At 63.3% G+C, this 22,389-nt stretch overlaps 1 protein-coding gene across 1 annotated transcript in view; it reads left to right on the forward strand.

The window, feature by feature from the left end:
• The first annotated feature begins 5,642 nt into the window (after nt 1–5,642).
• Nucleotides 5,643–22,389, forward strand: part of WDR97 (WD repeat domain 97) — a 74,039-nt gene continuing 57,292 nt past the window's right edge. The window contains exons 1-7 of the mRNA XM_078851919.1: nt 5,643–5,753; nt 6,462–7,045; nt 7,715–7,836; nt 8,189–8,852; nt 10,118–10,266; nt 10,929–11,165; nt 16,722–16,812. Coding sequence (XP_078708045.1) covers nt 5,643–5,753; nt 6,462–7,045; nt 7,715–7,836; nt 8,189–8,852; nt 10,118–10,266; nt 10,929–11,165; nt 16,722–16,812 — 1,958 coding nt within the window. The remainder of the gene's footprint in view (nt 5,754–6,461; nt 7,046–7,714; nt 7,837–8,188; nt 8,853–10,117; nt 10,267–10,928; nt 11,166–16,721; nt 16,813–22,389) is intronic.

Below are 22,389 nucleotides of genomic sequence, written 5' to 3' on the forward strand. Positions count from 1 at the left end.
CTGATGCCCCTTCCTTTAGAGAATCCATCCCGTCCATGGGGCTGGAAGAGGGAGCCTCTGCAAGTTGAGGGGGCAGGGGCCGTACCAGAAAGGTGCTGGCCGTTCCTGCTGCTCGACGGGTTCCCAGCTGGGGAAATGGCAGCTACGCAGGCAGGGCTGGCTCCTCCTTGGGGCCTGCTCGAGTGTCCCTTCTGCACTCACTATCCCCCTCCCAGCCCTGCGCAGCCCCTTCCCCAGCACGTGCTCAGGAGCCTTTGGAGAGTCAACCTGAACGTTCAAGTGCACCGTGTCCTCCCATTCGCCGGTGTCCTGCCTCCTGTGTTTGCACCTCTGCAGACGCTGCCCTGGGCTGCTCTCCCCTTTCTACCCTTTACGTGTGGCTGGGAGCCGCAGGGCCCCGTTTGCGAGGTGGTGTGCAACCAGACCAGAGCTTGCTGTTTATGTGTAAAACAAGCTGCCAGCGAGAGCTGGCCAGGCGCCAAAGTAGACGCGCACACAGCCAAGCAGTGGGCTCTCACCCCCGCAGCCCAACCCTTGTCAAGGTTTGTGACCATCCCCCCAGGAGGGCTGTGGCGGGGACAGTGAGGTCGGTTTGCAGTCTGGGGCGGGGCAGCAGTGGAGAAAGCACAAAGGGAGCTTGTTTGCAAATGTTAATTTCTGCGCCCCCCCCTCCCCCCCCAGCTGCTTCTCCGGTCAGTCCCTCCTAGGTGCCAGCATGGAGGGCCCCGTGCCAGGTGCTGCACCTGCCTATGCGGGTGGGGTGGGATAAGGAAAGTGGGCCGCTCAGCAGAGTGGCGGGGTTGGGAAGTGCAGGGGTCAGGGGGTGACCAGCTGGGGGCGATTAGGGGGACAAATCTAGGCCGTGGTCTCAAGGCACAAGCGCCTCTGCAAGTGCAACCAGCTCAATGCCAGGTCGATACAATCCAGCCCCCACGGTCCTAGCACAGGCCCCTGGGGGCTCCAGGCCCCTTGGCAGCTGGTGTCTGCCCAGGATGGGACTTCCTGGTGTGTGTTGGGGGCTTGAGCCCAGGATGTGGCGTCCACTCTGTGGGCTCCAGGCTGGTCGTGGAAGCTGTGACGGGAGCGGTGCCGTGGGCAGGGGCCTGGGCGCTGGCTCTGAGGCTCTCCTTGCTGGCTGTGGGGCAGGCGGAGCTGGGTGGGAGGGTGGCATCTGATAGCCGGGGACTTTCCTTGTCCTTCTTGGATGATCTCTGCCTGAGGCCTGGAGGTGGCAGCCTGCCGCTGCTGGGGGCTGGGCTCGGTGCCGCCAGCCCCCACCTCCCCAGGACAGTCTGCGGCTGCAGGTGGGGATCTCCTGGGTGTGGGGTGTTTCCCTGGGGTGCTGGGGGCGGTTGTGATCATTGCTGTTCGTACAGCCGCTGCCTCGCACGGGCCCGTGGCCAGCCCTGAATCAGTTCCTGCTTCATGTCCCATAGCGGCCGGGGCCTCTCTCCCCTGCCCCCAGGGCGGCCAGTGTCTCAGCAGAGGGCTGCTGCCCCGGCTCACAGGGATGGGGTGAAAGGCGCTGGACCGAGGGCCGGATTCCTGTTAAAATGGCAGCCTGGGACTGGTATGAAGACAGGGCTGCGTGGCCCCCACCCCGTTCCACAGCAGGTCTCCCCTGATGCCAGCGAGGGGCCTTCTGTTCCGGCATCCCCGGACGATGCTCTGGGACTGCTCCCCATGAAGCCAGGCAGGACGCTGGGGAGGTCTCCTCTCTGGGAGCAGCCTGTCTTCAGGACACACAGCTCCCCCGGCTTCCCCCTTCCTGGGTCTGACCTCGGAGCATTCAGCCTCCTCTGCCCCCCGTGCGCTTCCCCCAGCGAGTCCGCTCAGGCGGGGTCCTGGGGAAGCCAGAGGGTCCTGCCCCCCAACTCCGCAGTCAGACGGGACTCTCAGCCAGCCAGGAAAACAGAAGGTTTATTAGACGACAGGAACATGGTCTAAAACAGAGCTTGTAGGTGCAGAGAACAGGACCCCTCAGCCGGGTCCATTTTTGGGGGCAGGGAGCCAGACAACCCCGTCTGCCCTTCACTCCTCAAAAAGAACAGGAGGACTTGTGTCACCTTAGAGACTAACCAATTTATTTGAGCTAGTCGCTAAGGTGCCACAAGTCCTTTTCTTTTTGCAAATACAGACTAACACGGCTGCTCCTCTGAAACCTTCACTCCTCGTCCCCAGCCAGCCCCAAACTCAGTCCCCCCCCAGCCCCTCCTCCCCTGGGCTCTGTCCCTTTCCCGGGCCAGGAGGTCACCGGATTCCTTTGTTCTCCAACCCTTCAGCTCTCACCTCCCAGGGGGGAAGGGCCCAGGCCATCAGTTGCCAGGAAACAGGGTGTCGGCCATTTATGTACCCTGGCCCTTCGCTCCCCCCAGCCCCCGCGGGCACTGAACCCCCCGCCCCCCGGCCAGACACCCGAGCCCCCGCGGGCACTTACCCCCCCCGCCCCCCCGGCCAGACACCCGAGCCCCCGCGGGCACTGATCCCCCCCCCGCCCCCCCGGCCAGACACCCGAGCCCCCGCGGGCACTGACCCCCCCACCCCCCCGGCCAGACACCCGAGCCCCCGCGGGCACTGACCCCCCCCCGCCCCCCCGGCCAGACACCCGAGCCCCCGCGGGCACTGACCCCCCCCCGCCCCCCCGGCCAGACACCCGAGCCCCCACGGGCACTGACCCCCCCCCCGGCCAGACACCCGAGCCCCCGCGGGCACTGACCCCCCCGGCCAGACACCCGAGCCCCCGCGGGCACTGACCCCCCCCGCCCCCGCGGCCAGACACCCGAGCCCCCACGGGCACTGACCCCCCCCCGGCCAGACACCCGAGCCCCCGCGGGCACTGACCCCCCCCGGCCAGACACCCGAGCCCCCGCGGGCACTGACCCCCCCCGCCCCCCCGGCCAGACACCCGAGCCCCCACGGGCACTGACCCCCCCCTGGCCAGACACCCGAGCCCCCGCGGGCACTGACCCCCCCCGGCCAGACACCCGAGCCCCCGCGGGCACTGACCCCCCCCGCCCCCCCGGCCAGACACCCGAGCCCCCGCGGGCACTGACCCCCCCCGCCCCCCCGGCCAGACACCCGAGCCCCCGCGGGCACTGACCCCCCCCGCCCCCCCGGCCAGACACCCGAGCCCCCGCGGGCACTGACCCCCCCCCGCCCCCCCGGCCAGACACCCGAGCCCCCGCGGGCACTGACCCCCCCCCGCCCCCCCGGCCAGACACCCGAGCCCCCGCGGGCACTGACCCCCCCCCCCGGCCAGACACCCGAGCCCCCGCGGGCACTGACCCCCCCCGGCCAGACACCCGAGCCCCCGCGGGCACTGACCCCCCCCGCCCCCGAGGCCAGACACCCGAGCCCCCACGGGCACTGACCCCCCCCCGGCCAGACACCCGAGCCCCCGCGGGCACTGACCCCCCCGGCCAGACACCCGAGCCCCCGCGGGCACTGACCCCCCCCGCCCCCCCGGCCAGACACCCGAGCCCCCACGGGCACTGACCCCCCCCCGGCCAGACACCCGAGCCCCCGCGGGCACTGACCCCCCCTCCGCCCCCCCGGCCAGACACCCGAGCCCCCGCGGGCACTGACCCCCCCCGCCCCCCCGGCCAGACACCCGAGCCCCCGCGGGCACTGACCCCCCCCCCGCCCCCCCGGCCAGACACCCGAGCCCCCGCGGGCACTGACCCGCCCCCCCGGCCAGACACCCGAGCCCCCGCGGGCACTGACCCCCCCCCGCCCCCCCGGCCAGACACCCGAGCCCCCGCGGGCACTGACCCCCCCGCCCCCCCGGCCAGACACCCGAGCCCCCGCGGGCACTGCTCTCGCCCAGCCTGTCAGTGCCCGCAAATCCTGCAGCCGTAAACAGAACCGTCTCCACGGCGACCTGCCTTTCCCCAGCACTGGGCGCTCTCTGCCCGCCGGTGCAGGGTGGGTGGCATTGGCCTTTCCTGGGCCTGCGGCCTGGCAGGGTCCAGCTAGAGAGGCCTGACTGCTGAGGGGTTTGGCCGTCTGGCCTGGGGGGCGGGTGGCACCGGCGGGGGCTGTGGGGGGAGCTCGGGCGTCTGGCCTGGGGGGGGGTGGCACCGGCAGGGGCTGTGGGGGGAGCTCGGGCGTCTGGCCTGGGGGGGGTGGCACCGGCGGGGGCTGTGGGGGGAGCTCGGGCGTCTGGCCTGGGGGGGGGTGGCACCGGCGGGGGCTGTGGGGGGAGCTCGGGCGTCTGGCCTGGGGGGTTGGCACCGGCGGGGGCTGTGGGGGGAGCTCGGGCGTCTGGCCTGGGGGGGGGTGGCACCGGCAGGGGCTGTGGGGGGAGCTCGGGCGTCTGGCCTGGGGGGGGTGGCACCGGCGGGGGCTGTGGGGGGAGCTCGGGCGTCTGGCCTGGGGGGGGGTGGCACCGGCGGGGGCTGTGGGGGGAGCTCGGGCGTCTGGCCTGGGGGGTTGGCACCGGCGGGGGCTGTGGGGGGAGCTCGGGCGTCTGGCCTGGGGGGGTGGCACCGGCGGGGGCTGTGGAGGGAGCTCGGGCGTCTGGCCTGGGGGGGGGGTGGCACCGGCGGGGGCTGTGGGGGGAGCTCGGGCGTCTGGCCTGGGGGGGTTGGTGACTGTGGGGTCTGTCAGGCGGCAGGCGGGGTGTTGGGGGGCAGCTTGGTTGTCAGGCCCGGGGGGTGGCATCTGTGGAAGATGGGGGGTACAGTGGGCAGGAGGCTCCAGTTGTCCCGCTCTGAGCATCCCTGGCAGGAAGGGGCTGCCAGGCAGGGAGCCGGAGCCTGGACTGCGCCGGGGCAGGTGGGTTAGAGGGGACCCAGCGCCCCTGATCCTGGCGAGTGAACAGCGGGGAGGTGGGGAGATGCTGATCTGCCAGGGCCCCTCAGGTGAGCTGGGGAGGGGCTTATCTGGGGGACGGGGGTTGCCAGTGCCACCTCTCGGCAGGAGGGACTATCCTGAGCTCAGCAATGGGTTCCCTCTTGCCCCTCAGAGCCCTGTGGGTGGCCGAGTTGCCCCTGGCCTAGCAGAGCCACCTGCGGGGGGCTGAGGCGCGGACAGCCTGACCTGAGGAGATGCTGCTTTCCGCCACGGCGGAGCAATGGGAATCGCAGGACAGTGGCTGTAAGTTGCCCCATGGCTGCCCTCGCCTCCACCTCCTCCCCGTGCCCCCCGTCACCCACTGGGCCTTTGGCTGCCCTGCCCCCCAGCATGCCTCCTCCGAGACCAGGCGGCTGCCTCTGCCGGCGCTGTCCATGCCCAAGACGATGCCAGAGGAGGATGCAGCCAATGCCCCCTCTGTACACAGCTGCTAAGCAACCTCCCGGCACAGAGCTGGGTCCCTCTGAACCGGGGCCTCCTCTGTGCCCAGGACGGGGGCAGGTGTGTTTGTGCCGCCTTCCTGCTGCCACGGGTCAAATGTCCCCTGTACACGCCTCTTCCCAGCTGTTGCCGGGAGTCTTCCCTGGGCCTTGGCCCTCTCTCGGTAGCGGTGAGAGCAGGGTTTGGGCATGGTGCGAGGCCGAGGGACAGCGGGGGAACGCAAGCACTGTACTGGGGGATAGGGGCTGCATGGGCACCAAGTGGGGGTGAATGAATGGGGAGGAGGTTTCCCAGCCTCTCTTTCCACAGCAGCGACCTCGACAGGGGTGGCCGCCACTCCCAGCGCCATGTGTCACCTGAGCCCCCTGCCGGCGGCGAGGGAGGAGGAGACCCAGCTGAAGAGCGCCCGCCGGCTCTGGGCCTTGCTCCGGGCGGGCATCCAGGCCACTATGGAGAAGGTATGTGGTGGGGGAAGGAAGGAGCTGCCCGAGGCCTGGTGTCCCTTTAGACGCAGGAGAGGGCGGTGATGAGCATGGCCTGACCGTGGTGGCTGCTGCCCCTCCCCGGCCAGGCCACGGTCACATCACCACGCCAGCCCACCGGCAGCGCATCCATCGGGATCCTTGCTCAGCTCGTTCTACCAGACCCAAACGCCAGCCTTCTCTGGAGCCCCGTGGAGCCGTGCCCGAGCAGCAGCTGAACCCAGAGGTCTCTCACTAGGGCCCCACGCTTCCCTATCCCCACATAGCTTCTTGCCGAGCCAGGCTAGCTTTGCCCTGTCCCTCCCCACCCGGAGCCGGGGCTGACCGTCCCCTACAGGCCATTCCCTGGAGGTTTCTCCTGCTGGCTCCATCAGTGTCTGCTCTCCCGCAGTCGGCATGTGACAGGAGGTGCCTGAAACCATCTGATACCCAGACATCACCCGCAGCATTCAGGTGCCCCGTCAGTGTGCCTCGCACGCAGCCACCCTCCCCGTGGAGCCGTCAAGCACCAGCTTGCACCGCTCCACTTGACTCGGGTTGCAGCAGGACATGCTGGGACCTGCGGGCCCCGAGTGGTACCTGGGGGCCAGCCCTGCCCTATGCCGAGTTACCTGCTGAGCAGCGCGGTGAGGGCAGTGGATCGTGGCGTCGCGTGACTCCTCCTCCTCCTCCTCCTCCTGGCAGATGAAGAAGGAAGAGCTGAAGGCTGCTCAGCTGACCCACGGTCTCCAGCACCTGCGTCACCTCAGCTTCCCGCAGCCCGTGCGCCGCGTTGCCCACAACAGCAGCGCCAGCCTCTTCGTGGTCCTGGACGCGGAGAACCAGCTGCACCTGCACAAGGAGGACGGCTGGTTCAGCCACAGCACCCAGGCCCCGGAGCCCATCGCGGGCTTGCTCTACGCCACCCAGGTCAACAAGTACGTGGCCTGGGACCAGGGAAGCCTGCAGGTGCTGAGCCCTGACTTCGAGGTCCTCTCCAAGGTGCTGGCTCCGCATGGCATCCGTTGCTGCCACTACGGCCCAGAGCTCAATCAGGTGGTGACAGCTGGAGCGGGCAGCCTGTCCGTCTGGGCCTTCCGCTATGGATTCCGCCAGCTGCAGTGCCAGGCCACCGTGCAGCAGGGCCTGTCCCCTCGCGACACCTTCAGCCGGCTGGCCCTGGACACCGGCATCCCCCAGACATGCTTTGCTGCCTGCGGCACCGGGGTTGCTGTCTTCAACCTCTCCCAGGGGGAGCTACTGACCTTCCAGAGGGACCTTCACAACAGGTGACAGCTGCTCTAGGGAGTGGGGCGCTGCCCTGCCAGCCTCAGGTGTCCCAGTGAAGAAAGAGCGCCGGCTTTCCACCCTAAGGAACTTCACGCTCTTGTAGGAGGGCCTGGGCCCTGGGCTCCTGCTCCATGGGGAGGGGAGGGGAGGGGCAGGAGGCACTGGGTGGGTTCCGGGTTCCCCTCCCTCGCTAGCTGTGCCCAGCGTTGGCATGGGCGTGTGGACAGATGGGACTGGCCAGTTCTGTGTGTCACCGCCAGGACTCCTCAGTGCATGCGGGGACCTCTGGTCTCTCTGACGCTCACGTTCAGAGGCTGCTCTCGTCTCTATGTTTGTAAAGTGAGACGGGCCCATGCGCTGCTGGGTCGAGGGCTGCGCTGGCAGCTGCTGCCTCTGCCTGGGCTGGGGCAGGCTGTGGGACCCTCTGTGAGCCCTCCCTGCCCATCCCTGGGTGGTGGGGCTGGAGTTTCGTAGACACTGCAGCTGAGAAAGCCCTGCCTGGCCCCCAGGTCTGTGCCCCCAGGCCCAGCCACCAGTGCGACTTGCCATGTGCCCCAGGGCTTGTGCAGTCATGGGGTGACCCTGCCTGGTGCCCAGCACCCTGCGGCGCCCTGGGAGGGGTGGGGCACCGGAGCCAGCAGGAGCACTCATGGCTGCCTCTCTCCCAGGGCCATCACTGACATCGCCTATTGCGAGGCGGGGGGGTGTGTGGTGACCGCCTCCCGCGACACCACCATCAAGGTCTGGGACAAGAAGTGGCTGATCCAGACAATCTTCGTGGGACACACCGGTGAGGGCCGGGGGCTGAGCCCAGTCTGCCACGAGCACCCTCCCCAGCTGGGGGGCAGAGTGGGGCGCTGTCTGAAGCTGCTGGTCCCTGCCACGGGCCCCTGCCTTGCAGGGAGAGCCTCTGCTGCCCTGGGGCTGCACCTGACACCTGGGTCCCTGCTGGCTGCCCACTGCCCGGCCCTGGAGATGGGGGAGGAGACTGCCCTCACACTAAGCGTGCTCCTTGGCTCCCATGTGGCCCTCGACTGGGGACTCCTGTCTGGGAGCAAAACTGCCCCTCAGACTGGCAGTGCCCCCCGTGGGCAGCCTGGGCATTGCTCTGACTCTGCCTTCCTTCCCTTCCTCTCCGGCAGGGCCTGTGACCGCTGTGACCATCTACCCGCAGGGGCCCTTCATCCTCTCTGCCTCCCAGGACGGCACCATTCGCACCTGGAACCTGCAGACCATTGACCAGGTGGACGAAGTGCAGGTGGCCGAGGTGGTGGAGCAGCTGCAGACGCACCCGGAGGGGGGGTACGTGGTCTCGCTGTCTGGCTCCACCATGGACCTTTGGAAGGTCAACCAGCTCTATTCCCTGCACACCCGGCTGGGTGCCGCCGTGACGCGCCTCTGTACCGTCGACCTGAGCGCCGTGGGCAGCTTCCCGGTGCGAGTTGCGTGCGCCTGCCAGGACTCCACCGTGCGGCTCGTGGCCGCGCACACCGGCCGCATCCTCTCCACGCTGCTGCTGGACAGGCCCTGCCAGGCCGTGGAGGTGGCCTACTGCCTGCCCAAGGAGACCCTCTTTGTGCTGCTGGAGCTGGGCCAGCTCCTGAGGGTGAACACCGCTGTCAACCCCATGAGCGTCAAGAAGACTGTGGTGCCCTGGAGCGAGTCGGCGCGGCCCCGCTGCCTGCTCCTCTACAGCCACCTCGTGGACCCCGAGAAGGCCTATGCCCAGTGGCGGGAGATCATGGAGCAGAAAGGGGACAAGAAGTCCTGGACACATCTCCCGCTAAAGCTGCAGGACAAAAACAGGTAAGGATTAGACCCAGCTCCGCTCCCCACCCTGGCCCCTCAGAGATGGGGTGTTGTGGGGAACGGGGCAGGGAGTGCTCAGCAGAGGACGCTGTGGGGAGCGGGGCAGGAGCACTGGCTGGGGCAGGGAGCTCCTGGCTACCCCAGTCCTGGTCGCTCCCAGCAGGGAGCGCTGTGGGGAGCGGGGCAGGAGCACTGGCTGGGGCAGGGAGCTCCTGGCTACCCCAGCCCTGGTCGCTCCCAGCAGGGAGCGCTGTGGGGAGCGGGGCAGGAGCACTGGCTGGGGCAGGGAGCTCCTGGCTACCCCAGCCCTGGTCGCTCCCAGCAGGGAGCGCTGTGGGGAGCGGGGCAGGAGCACTGGCTGGGGCAGGGAGCTCCTGGCTACCCCAGCCCTGGTCGCTCCCAGCAGGGAGCGCTGTGGGGAGCGGGGCAGGAGCACTGGCTGGGGCAGGGAGCTCCTGGCTACCCCAGCCCTGGTCGCTCCCAGCAGGGAGCGCTGTGGGGAGCGGGGCAGGAGCACTGGCTGGGGCAGGGAGCTCCTGGCTACCCCAGCCCTGGTCGCTCCCAGCAGGGAGCGCTGTGGGGAGCGGGGCAGGAGCACTGGCTGGGGCAGGGAGCTCCTGGCTACCCCAGCCCTGGTCGCTCCCAGCAGGGAGCGCTGTGGGGAGCGGGGCAGGAGCACTGGCTGGGGCAGGGAGCTCCTGGCTACCCCAGCCCTGGTCGCTCCCAGCAGGGAGCGCTGTGGGGAGCGGGGCAGGAGCACTGGCTGGGGCAGGGAGCTCCTGGCTACCCCAGCCCTGGTCGCTCCCAGCAGGGAGCGCTGTGGGGAGCGGGGCAGGAGCACTGGCTGGGGCAGGGAGCTCCTGGCTACCCCAGCCCTGGTCGCTCCCAGCAGGGAGCGCTGTGGGGAGCGGGGCAGGAGCACTGGCTGGGGCAGGGAGCTCCTGGCTACCCCAGCCCTGGTCGCTCCCAGCAGGGAGCGCTGTGGGGAGCGGGGCAGGAGCACTGGCTGGGGCAGGGAGCTCCTGGCTACCCCAGCCCTGGTCGCTCCCAGCAGGGAGCGCTGTGGGGAGCGGGGCAGGAGCACTGGCTGGGGCAGGGAGCTCCAGCCCCATCCTGTCCCAGCAGGGGGCAGGGGGGGGCGGGGCAGGAGCGCAGGTGGGGGCAGCTCCTGGTGACTCCAGCCCCTGCCTCTCCGGTGGGTTCGCTGTTGTGGTGCTGTGGTAGTTTGTGGCTATGCCAGGGGTGATGTGCGTTGCCCGCAGGTACCTGCCAGTTCTGGGGCAGGAGGACGGCTCACTCTGCGTGCTTCAGTGGTTCACCGGGCGCGTTCAGTACCAGGTGAAGGCTCATGGCTCAGAGAGGGTGACCGCGCTGGCTGCCTGCCCCCACGACAGCTGTATCATCTCAGCTGGTGAGTGCACTGAGCGCCCGGCAGCCGGGCTTCCTGTGCAGCCCCAGTGACTGCCGGCCCGGGGCAGGGATCCCCACGGAGCCCTTGGAGGGCAGAGCCCTCCCTGTGCAGCGATGGCATGGACGGGGCTCCAGGAGGCAGGGACCAGGTCCTCGGGGGGCTGGAGAAGTCCTGGCCCCAGAGCTCACAAAACCCAGTCGCTAAAGAGGGAGGGAACCACAGGGCAGAGGGGTCAGCAGGAGAGTCCATGGACCTTGGGCATGGCCTGGCAGGGTGTTCCCCCATCCTGGGGGCGGGAGGGGAAGCGCAGGCAAGGCGTTCCCCCATCCCCAGAAGTCAGGGCACTCCCCCATTCCCCAACCCCGGGGGGGTCAGGTGTTCCCCCCCATCCTGGGAGGAGGGCAGATGTTTCCCCCGTGACCGGGGGTGGGCAGGAGCTGAGGGATTGTCCCCCCATTTCCATCCGTTTCACGTGTTTCATCAAACTAATGAAAAGCTCCGTGGTGGTGGCACCTGAAAGGCGAAGTCTGGGAGTTTGCAGCAAGGCCCCTGTGAGCCGACTGCCCCAGCCAGGCCATAGGCCAGAGCTGTGGCCTGCTGCAGCCCAGCGTGGGGCCCAGTGGGAGCAGCCTGGCAGTGTCCCTCTGCCTGGCCCGGTGCAGGTGGCGATCGCACGGTGAAAGTCTGGCGCATCTTCCCCTACATTGACGAGTGCCTGACCCTGCTGCTGAGCTTCTCCTGCCAGCACCCCGTGCTGCACATGTGCCCACTGGGCTCCACGCTGGGCACCGCCATCCAGGACCCCGAGACCGCCACCTACAGCATCGTCCAGTACAACCTGCTGGCCCAGAGCTGCCAGGAGCACAGCCCCGAGGATGACCCACTGGACGAGATCACAGGTAAGAGCCCTGCAGCCCAGCGGCTTCTGCTCCTCCCATCAGGGCCTGCGTAGGCACCCAGAGCAGGAGCCTGGGACTAGAGGTGGGTCTGGGCATCCAGAGGGTTAGCGGTGCCCCCTAGCAAGTGTCCAGCCTTGGGGTGTGGGGTGGGGAATGGTGCTCCATGGAGGTGTCCAGCCCCAGCAGAGGGATAGCAGTGCCTGATGGGGAGTACCCAGCCCCAGATGGGGTGGGGTGGAAAGGTGACCCCCAGGGAGTGTCTGGCCCTGGGAAGGGGGGACATGCTCAGTGGGGAAGCAGTGTGTCAAGCTGCCTGCCATGACCCCAGGGCGTGCATGCCAGCCTCAGGGCAGAGTGCTGGGAACCCGGCACCAACCCCCCATTGGCTGTGAGCTCTGTATTCGATTTCACCAACCAGTTACCAGGTGTGAGCTCCTCAGGCCCTACAACAGCCTAACCTGGGAGTCACAGACAGGCCCTGTTGGTGCTCCCATCTGACCTGCCACCCAGGGGAGCTGCCTGTGTGATAGCTGGGCCCTTACCCCAAGGATACGGCAATAGGCAGGTTACTCCCTGTCCCAAGGGACCCGTCACTCACCCCAGGTCAGTTCCTGTGACGAACTGGGACTGTTCTTAATATTTCCTCTGAATAGTGTGGGGGTGCCTCAGTTTCCCCTAGGCAGTTCTTAAGTATCTAGGGGGTGGGATAAGGGTGTATGATCATGGCAGAGCCCAAGAGGGCAGGTGTGTGCAGGGGTCTGCACACAGAGAATGGCTGACACCCTGTGTCCTGGCAACTGATGGCCTGGGCCCTTCCCCCCTGCAAGGTGAGAGCTGAAGGGTTGGAGAACAAAGGAATCAGGTGACCTCCTGGCCCAGGAAAGGGGAAAGCGAGAGGAAGAGGGGCTGGAAGGAGTTTCAGTTTGGGGCTGGCTGGAGACATGGAGTGAAGGGCAGATGTGGTTGTCTGGCTCACTGCCCCCCCCAAAATGGACCCAGCTGAGGGGTCCTGTTCTCTGCACCTACAAGCTCTGTGTCAGACCATGTTCCTGTCGTCTAATAAACCTTCTATTTTACTGGCTGGCTGAGAGTCACGTCTGACTGCGGAGTTGGGGGGCAGGACCCTCTGGCTTCCCCAGGACCCCGCCTGAGCGGACTCGCTGTGGGAAGCGCACGGAGGGGCAGAGGAGGCTGAATGCTCCGAGGTCAGACCCAGGGAGGTGGAAGCTGTGTGAGCTGTGTGCCCTGGAGACAGGCTGCTCCCAGAGAGGAGACTTCCCCAGAGTCCTGCCTGGCTTCATGGGGAGCAGTTCCAGAGCATCGCCCGGGGACTCTGTGACAGTTGCACCTTAGCTCTCACAGCAAAGCCCACGCTTGTAGCCTGTCCTATAACAAGCTGTCTAAAGCTTGATTACATAGGAAAAGGAAACGAGCGTTATTGACAAGGTTAAAGCAGATGAGTTACAATCTTAATTTCAAAAGGGAATAAAAGCTTCTATACTAAACTATACTATACGTCCTAAGGGCTAGCCTGGGCTGAGCACTGGGGATCTCTTGCTTATGCCTAGAAACCTGCCCCCAGATCCTGAGCAGCATAGAGATAATCAGTTCCTCCCTGTCAGGGGTTTTTATTCCCCTCCCCCTGTCACGGAGTGTGGGGGAGTCCAGGCCCTGCACCCCTCTTCCTGGGATTCACTGAGACTCTCAGCCAGCCAGTAAAACAGAAGGTTTATTGGACAACAGGAACACAGTCCACAACAGAGCTTGTGGGTACAACCAGGACCCCTGAGTCAAGTCCTTCTGGGGGAGCAGGGAGCTTAGACCCCAGCCCTGGGGTTCCCTGTGTTCCTCCACCCAGCCCCAAACTGAAACTAAACCCCCCCAGCAGGTTCCCTTCTGCAGCCTCTGTTCACATTCCTGGGCAGAGGTGTTACCTCCCCCTCCCCCTCCTGGCTCAGGTGACAGGCTCTCAGGTCTCCCATCCCCAGGGCACATTCCCAGGTCAACACTCCCCCCTCCCTGCTGCGTCACATCGTCACACCCCCAATGTGCTCTGAGCTGCCAACTCAGCTGACGGGAGGAATTCACTTGCAGGACACATCTTTAGGGCTAGGAGTAGGAGGGCAGAACAAGAAACATCTGGTGTCCTCTTTATTGTCCCACAATGGTCCCTCTGGTGTCAATGGGCCTTTCGTGTGGGGCAGAACTTAACACCTTCTGCTGAAGCCAGCACTTCACACTGGTTAATGTCTCTGCCCTGCCTGGTGAGTTACACGGTCACAGAGGCTCACGCTCAAACATTCCCTTGCACTGGGGGATACAGAGGTGATACGTTGTCACGGAGTCCCTGGGCGATGCTCTGGAACTGCTCCCCATGAAGCCAGTCAGGACTCTGGGGCAGTCGCCTTTCTGTGAGCAGCCTGTCTTCAGGACACACAGCTCACCCGGCTTCCACCTTCCTGGGTCTGACCTCGGAGCATTCAGCATCCTCTGCCCCTCCGTGCGCTTCCCCCCAGCGAGTCCACTCAGGTGGGGCTCCTGGGGAAGCCAGAAGGTCCTGCACCCCAACTCCGCAGTCAGACGTGACTCTCAGCCAGCCAGTAAAACAGAAGGTTTATTAGACGACAGGAACATGGTCTAAAACAGAGCTTGCAGGTGCAGAGAACGGGACCCCTCAGCTGGGTCCATTTTGGGGGGCAGTGAGCCAGACAACCACGTCTGCACTTCACTCCATGTCCCAGCCAGCCCCAAACTGAAACTCCCTCCAGCCCCTCCTCCTCTGGGCTTTGTTCCTTTCCTGGGCCAGGTGGTCACCTGATTCCTTTGTTCTCCAACCCTTTAGCTCTCACCTCGCAGGGGGGAAGGGCCCAGGCCATCAGTTGCCAGGAAACAGGGTGTCGGCCATTCTCTGTGTCCAGACTCCTGCACACACCGGCCCTCTAGGGCTCTGCAATGATCATACACCCTTACCCCACCACCTAGATACTTAAGAACTGCCTAGGGGAAACTGAGGCACCCCCACACTATTCAGAGGAAACATTAAGAAGAGTCCCACTTCGTCACATCTCTCCCCCCTTCGAGATCGAACTGAGCGGGGTCACTTTAGCCGGTGACCTGGGGAAGTTCGAAGCCACCAACGTTCCCATGGATGCCCCAGCCTTCCTTGGTAGGAGTTACACCAGGCCCTTCCAGTTTCACGCCCTGCCTTAGGTCAGGGGTGGTCGATAGCACTCGCAGGCCGCATGTGGGAAGGTTTATGCAGCCCATGCCCTTTGGCCACCCCAAGAATGTCTCCCCATTGACCATCACCTTCTGCTCCCACTGGAGATCCGAGGGGCCTGGCCCCAGGAGACTCCAAACAGACATATAGGTTGGGACCAGGAGTGGGAGCCTGTCCACATCTCCAACCATCTGGATGACGGAGTCTATGGCCTTGGGACCCAGCAAGGGAGCTAGACACCGGGGCTTTTCCGCAGGGTCCCCTTGGTTCAAATCGCCAGCCTGCTCAAAGGCAGTGAGGTGGCATCCACATCCCCCCCTCCTTAACCAGGGGCAGCAATTTAGTCTCGAGGTTCCCTGCGGAACTGGCCCCCCGGGGTCTATCCCCACTCACCCCGGGGAGGTCCCCTAGGCCTCTCCGCTCCCCCACCGCCAGTTCATGCTGCTGCTGCTTCTGCAGCTCTTTCTCGGGCTCTCGCTGTCTCCCACGGTCCTCTTGCTCTCTCGGACTCAGCTCCAATCCCGTCCGTCTCCGATCCCCGGATGGGGCACCCAATCGTGAAGACCCCCGTCTGGTCGGGGACAGGAGTCTTGGCGATGCCTGGCTACCACTCCAGCTCCTCCCAGATCCTGCTATAGCCCCATTGGGGGTCAGGAATCTGTTCCTTAGAGCGGTCATCCTCCTCCAGCTGCACGATTAACTGTGCTTTGGTGAACTTTCCAACGCTCAACCCTCTCTTTTTGCACAGGGTTACAATGTCCTTCTTAAGGAGACGGTGACAGACCATCACTCCGCTCCTCCCAAGTTGTTGTGGACTCACAGGCCCGTGTGTTCTCAGCTCCCCACGGTTTCCAGGGAGAACCCCTAGTGTGCCAGCCCTTCTCGAGGTCACCACCTCTTTGCCAGGGTCGAGCTGCAGACTCCTCCGCCCCTTGGACTGCTCACTGCAATCCCCAGGGGAACCCTGTTACTGCAAAAGTCCTTCTCTCTCCCCGGGCCAAGCTGCAGGCTCCTCCGCCCCTGAGACTGCTCACTGCAGTCCCTAGGGGGACCCCATTACTGCACAGTCCTTCTCGCTAGTCACACACTCCCAGGGGTTAACCGCCCCCCGAAACCACTCCTCTCTGAGCCTTCAGCATGCCTGGTCCTCGGCAATCCCCCTTCGTGTTACTGCTCCCCAGTCACTTACTGCAGGAAGTGCCATCCACGGGGTGCAGTACATCCCACCGCTGCCACCAGTTGTCACGGAGTCCCTGGGCGATGCTCTGGAACTGCTCCCCATGAAGCCAGTCAGGACTCTGGGGCAGTCGCCTTTCTGTGAGCAGCCTGTCTTCAGGACACACAGCTCACACAGCTTCCACCTTCCTGGGTCTGACCTCGGAGCATTCAGCATCCTCTGCCCCTCCGTGCGCTTCCCCCCAGCGAGTCCACTCAGGTGGGGCTCCTGGGGAAGCCAGAGGGTCCTGCACCCCAACTCCGCAGTCAGACGTGACTCTCAGCCAGCCAGTAAAACAGAAGGTTTATTAGACGACAGGAACATGGTCTAAAACAGAGCTTGCAGGTGCAGAGAACGGGACCCCTCAGCTGGGTCCATTTTGGGGGGCAGTGAGCCAGACAACCACGTCTGCCCTTCACTCCATGTCCCAGCCAGCCCCAAACTGAAACTCCCTCCAGCCCCTCCTCCTCTGGGCTTTGTTCCTTTCCTGGGCCAGGTGGTCACCTGATTCCTTTGTTCTCCAACCCTTTAGCTCTCACCTCGCAGGGGGGAAGGGCCCAGGCCATCAGTTGCCAGGAAACAGGGTGTCGGCCATTCTCTGTGTCCAGACTCCTGCACACACCGGCCCTCTAGGGCTCTGCAATGATCATACACCCTTACCCCACCACCTAGATACTTAAGAACTGCCTAGGGGAAACTGAGGCACCCCCACACTATTCAGAGGAAACATTAAGAAGAGTCCCACTTCGTCACATCCGTGAGATTAATGCCGACAGGAACTCACCAGCTTTCCATACAGTCTAAGCACGAATCACATTCTGATGATCCCTGTCTGAATGATGCTCACACTCAGGTGGGCCAGGCTGGTTCCAGTGACGTATTTGTCGGGGTTCCCTTGAGACAAGGGGACCTTGGCAGGAGTTGGCACCTGGTCTGGCAGTGTCACACTGTGTCCTGTGGGCCGTGCCCTGCCTGGGTGGGACAAGGGACTGTTGGTGCCCCATGGGGTATAGCCAGTTCATGGCGCTTCTACTCCCCCCAGGGCATGCTGCATGGGGGGCCAGCCCCAGGCTGGGGGGGGGCGCTCCCTGTTTAATGGCAGCTCTTTCCTGCCCTGTAGGCCTGTGCTGCTGTCCCACGCTGAAGCTCTTTGCATCGGCCAGCAGGGATGGGTCGGTGAAGGTCTGGAACGCCCAAAACCAGCTACTCAGGTGAGAGGCAGACGCTCCTGCCAGGCCAGCCAGCACGGCCTGTCAGGGACTCTGCCCAGATCCTGCCCATACCGCAGTCACTGTGGGGGCTTTGCGTGGATCTCACGGCCCTGGGGTGTCACGGAGTCCCTGGGCGATGCTCTGGAACTGCTCCCCGTGAAGCCAGTCAGGACTCTGGGGAAGTCTCCTCTCTGGGAGCAGCCTGTCTGCAGGATACACAGCTCACCCAGCTTCCACCTTCCTGGGTCTGACCTTGGAGCATTCAGCATCCTCTGCCCCTCCGTGCGCTTCCCACAGCGAGTCCGCTCAGGCGGGGCTCCTGGGGAAGCCAGAGAGTCCTGCCCCCCAACTCCGCAGTCAGATGTGACTCTCAGCCAGCCAGGAAAACAGAGGTTTATTAAACGACAGGAACATGGTCTAAAACAGAGCTTATAGGTGCAGAGAACAGGACCCCTCAGCTGGGTCCATTTTGGGGGGCAGTGAGCCAGACAACCACGTCTGCCCTTCCAGTTTCATGCCCTCCCTTAGGTCGGGGGTGGTCAATAGCGCTCGCAGGCCGCATGTGGGAAGGTTTATGCGGCCTGTGCCCTTTGGCCACCCCAAAACCCCAGGGGTCAAACTGGGATTGGGTCTTCTCCCCAACAAGCTGGCCAAACACAGCCACTTGGTTATAGGACTGTTAAGAAAGTTAAACAGCTTTCACTTCATCTGAGACCTTCTCAAAGCTATCCACACTGGATCTTTCAACAGGAAAGTCAGTGGATCCATTCACAACAGAAAAGTTCTGGCTGTTAGGAACTGAAACTTTCTTGATTAAATCACTTTCACACCCTTCAGTTGCAGTAAACTGCTTGCAAAGACTCCATGAGGATTCCTTTCCCTAGGGCTTTTCTATGTAACAATTCACCCCTCACAGAAATTCTGCTCTTACCCTCTTTACCGAGGGCTTGCTCTAGAGGAACACTTTCCTGAGCAACAACAGACTCTTTCTGGGTCTCCCTTACATCCAGAATTACCTCTGGCCCATCCGGCGGATTCCTACACAATCCCCTTTCAGGCAAACTGACAGACTTCCTAGATAAAAGGTCAGAAGCATTCTCCTTCCCTTTGCCACATACAAGTTCAGGAATCTTTTCCTTCTTGCTACAGGTTTCCACTCCCTCAGTAGGTAACACAATCACACACCTTCATGCTCTCCTTGTGCCCTGGCTAGGATCTCACCCTGATTAGACAAAGTTGCTCCACCCTTTCCCAACAACACACTAGCAACAGGCAAAATACAAGCACCAGAATTGTCTGGGCTCTGGGATTTTACATAGACACTAACTGGATGTGACCTAGTTACAGGGCCATTCTCCCGAGCAGACACAAACTTAGGGCCCTTCCCTTCCTGGGCGTTAGCTGAATCCAGAACCAGCTCTGAGACAACTGCACGACCCTCAACCATCACAGGCTGAAAGGCCCCTTCTGTCGCTCCACAGACAAAGAAGAGCCGGACACGCTTTCTCCTTTACCAGACACACAGCTTGGGATCTCATTCCCCTTGTCCCAGCACACAGGGCTGGTCACAGACAACTGTTTGGAGACCAGGGTAGCTCCCTCCATAGGCAAGTCAATACCCCTGACAGACACAGGCACGTTTCCTTCACTGTCCCAATTCTCCCCCCAGCTAACAGGTAAGGTCCAGGGACACTCATCTTCCACTCTCCTCGCCTTCCCACCCTGCTGACTAGACAAAGCCATCAGCTCACAAGGCTGCCTGGGCTCATCCAGACTTTCCTTACCCAGCACCTTGCCACTCCCCACAGATCCCCTGCCCTGCCTGTGTCTCCCCCAACTCAGCTGGGGTCTTATCTCCCCCCTTGCTCAGCACTGCCCTTGCTGTCCCAGTGGGGGCAGGCAGCGAGCTTGCTGCTTTCCTCACAGCATCAGAGCCAGCATGAGCCCCCTCTTCGGTGCTCAAGGGGGCGGGGAGCCCCAGGGGTCTGGTTACCGACAGGCAGGTAGCCTGAGACTAGCGGCTCCTCCCTGCTGCCAGCCAGGTCATCTGCATTTTCACTGACCATTTCCCTCTCCACTGATTGGTTCCTTGGATTCAAATTCAAACCCTTGGGAGTTACAGGAGCAGGGCCTGGATCCTGTCCCAAAGAGACACAATCACCCCACAACAGGGTCTCGCAGCTGGTGTCCCCAACAACCAGCCAGCCCCACCCCTCCTGGGTCTGCACAGGGATCTGGGCCACAGGCAGGGCGAGGGGCTTCGTCCCTGGGACCCTCACACAGCTCACACAGACCCTCAGCATCAGAGGCTGCACCACCCAGGGCCTGACAACAGTTCTCTCTGTCTCAGGATCTTGCCACCCCAGGAACGTCTCGCCATTGACCATCACCTTCCGCTCCCACTGGGGGTTCGAGGGGCCTGGCCCCAGGAAACTCCACACAGACATATAGGTTGGGGTCAGGAGTGGGAGCCTGTCCACCTCCCCACCCATCTGGCTGACGGAGTCTATGGCCTTGGGACCCAGCAAGGGAGCTAGACACCGGGGCTTTTCCGCAGGGTCCCCCTGGTTCAAATCTCCAGTCTGCTCAAAGGCAGTGAGGTGGGCATCCACATCCCCCCCCTTAACTAGGGGCAGCAATTTAGTCTCGAGGTTCCCTGTGGAACTGGCACCCTGGGGTCTATCCCCACTCACCCCGGGGAGGTCCCCTAGGCCTCTCCGCCCCACCACTGCCATTTCATGCTGCTGCTGCTTCTGCAGCTCTTTCTCGGGCTCTCGCTGTCTCTCACAGTCCTCTTGCTCTCTCGGACTCAGCTCCAAACCATCCATCTCCGATTCCCCGATGGGGAACCCGATCGTGAAGACCCTCGTCTGGTCAGGGACAGGAGTCCTGGCGCTGCCTGGCTACCACTCCAGCTGCTCCCAGATCCTGCTGTAGCCCCAGTTGGGGTCAGGAATCTGTTCCTTAGAGCGGTCATCCTCCTCCAGCTGCACGATTAACTCTGCTTTGGTGAACTTTCCAATGCTCAACCCTTCCTTTCTGCACAGGGTTACAATGTCCTTCTTAAGGAGACGGTGACAGGCCATCACTCCGCTCTTCCCAGGTTGTTGTGGACTCACAGGCCTGTGTGCTCTCAGCTCCCCACTGTTTCCAGGGAGAACCCCTAGTATGCCAGCCCTTCTCGAGGTCACCACCTCTTTGCCAGGGTCGAGCTGCAGACTTGTCCGCCCCTGGAACCGCTCGCTGCAATCCCCAGGGGAACCCTGTTACTGCAAAAGTCCTTCTCGCTGGTCACACACTCCCAGGGGTTAACCACCCCCTGAAACCGTCTCTCTCCGAATCTTCAGCACGCCTGGTCACCGTCAATCCCCCTTCGTTTTACTGCTTCCCAGTCACTTACTGCAGGAAGCGCCGTCCACGGGGTGCAGTACATCCCACCACTGACACCAGTTGTCACAGAGTCCCTGGGCGATGCTCTGGAACTGCTCCCCGTGAAGCCAGTCAGGACTCTGGGGAAGTCTCCTCTCTGGGAGCAGACTGTCTTCAGGACACAAAGCTCACACAGCTTCCACCTTCCTGGGTCTGACCTCGGAGCATTCAGCCTCCTCTGCCTCTCCGTGCGCTTCCCACAGCGACTCCGCTCAGGCGGGGCTCCTGGGGAAGCCAGAGAGTCCTGCACCCCAACTTCGCAGTCAGACGTGACTCTCAGCCAGCCAGTAAAACAGAGGTTTATTAAACGACAGGAACATGGTCTAAAACAGAGCTTGCAGGTGCAGAGAACGGGACCCCTCAGCTGGGTCCATTTTGGGGGGGCAGTGAGCCAGACAACCACATCTGCCCTTCACTCCATGTCCCAGCCAGCCCCAAACTGAAACTCCCTCCAGACCCTCCTCCCCTGGGCTTTGTTCCTTTCCTGGGCCAGGAGGTCACCGGATTCCTTTGTTCTCCAACCCTTTAGCTCTCACCTTGCAGGGGGGAAGGGCCCAGGCCATCAGTTGCCAGGAAACAGGGTGTAGGCCATTCTCTGTGTCCAGACCCCTGCACACACCTGCCCTCTAGGGCTCTGCAATGATCATACACCCTTACCCCACCCCCTAGATACTTAAGAATTGCATAGGGGAAACTGAGGCACCCCCCCAATATTCAGAGGAAACATTAAGAACAGTCCCAAGACGCTCCTGCCAGGCCAGCCAGCACGGCCTGTCAGGGACCCTGCCCAGATCCTGCCCATACCGCTGTCGCTGTGGGGGCTTTGCGTGGGTCTCACGGCCCTGGGGGTCTGGTGTCTGTGGGCCTCCGGTGTTAACCTGCTCCTGTCACTGACTGGAGCTGCACAGTGTTAAACAAGGTCTGGGATCCAGGGAGCTGAGCCAGCTCGGTCCCGTGGCAGACGCCCCAAGAAATGTCCCTTCACCCTGCACAGGGAAGTCGTCACATCGGGGCGAGCGCTGGAAACCTCAGGGGTTCCGTAGGGCTGGTATGTTAACAGCACCCCTGGGGCCCTTTCCCTGGGAAACCCCCTGGCCAGGCAGCCCCTTAGCTGGGGTTAAGATGGTAAGAACTGTCCTAGGGGAAGGGAAAAGAGCTGGGAGGGGCAGGGGCTGCTGCTAAAGGCTGATCCCAATTCCAGAAAGACAAAACCAGACAAACACGCGAGGGGAATGATGAGCAGCAAAGACAGAAAATGCAGCGTCCGTCTCTGGTGTCCCCGACTCTCACTGCCGGAGGGGCACAGGCCCAGCCCCGCCGACTGATAGGTCACTCTGGGACCTGGCAAACTTGTACCAGCCTCGGGCTGTTCAGGGCATGGAAATTACCTGCCCCTGTGGTCCTGGGCTCCCAGCCATGTGCAATCGAGAGCCTTGGCCGGCTCAGCCGTGGAACCCCCAACCCTAGGACAGTGCATCTCATGCCTTCCAATCGGCGGAGTCTCCTTCTGCTCCCTTCCCTCAGACGTATCATCTGGTCCACTCTCCGCATTAGTATCTGTGGAGAGAACATGAAAATGCTTGCTTACCTGTATCTGTGTTGCTGGTCCTTGGACGCTCCCCTTTCTTCTTCTGGAGGTCACATGCTGCCAAATTTCTTCACCATCCTCCTGTCTCCGCTGCGCAGCCTGCTCTGAATCTTCAGAACATTGTGCCCGTAGAAGCATATCCTGACGTCTGTCCAAGAAATCTTCAGTTTCTCTTATGCAAAGCAGGGTCGATACCTGTTTCTCCAGACCTTGAACCTTCTCTTCCAATATGGAGACCAGCTTGCACTTTGTACAGACAAAGTCGCTTCTGTCCTGTGGAAGAAAGACAAACATGGCACCTCCAGTTCAGGTCACAACAGTTGAACGCTCAGCATCCATATTACCTTCCTTCTACGAGCTGCCTCAGGAGTTGTAGTAACTACACTGAAAAGCCGGCCAGATGTAAGCCTCAGTGGGCTCTCCCCAGGCAAACTCCCTCTGTTAGCCGCTCTGCTGGTCGCTGCTCAGCGGGTTCGCAGCTGACTGGCTTTTTAGAACAGTCAGGCCCACTCAGGGCTCACCTGGAACAAAGCGCTCCCAATTCACTCTTTTCAAACCAC

This window comes from Lepidochelys kempii, chromosome 2, assembly GCF_965140285.1.
Source record: "Lepidochelys kempii isolate rLepKem1 chromosome 2, rLepKem1.hap1, whole genome shotgun sequence".
NCBI classification, from domain to species: domain Eukaryota; kingdom Metazoa; phylum Chordata; order Testudines; family Cheloniidae; genus Lepidochelys; species Lepidochelys kempii.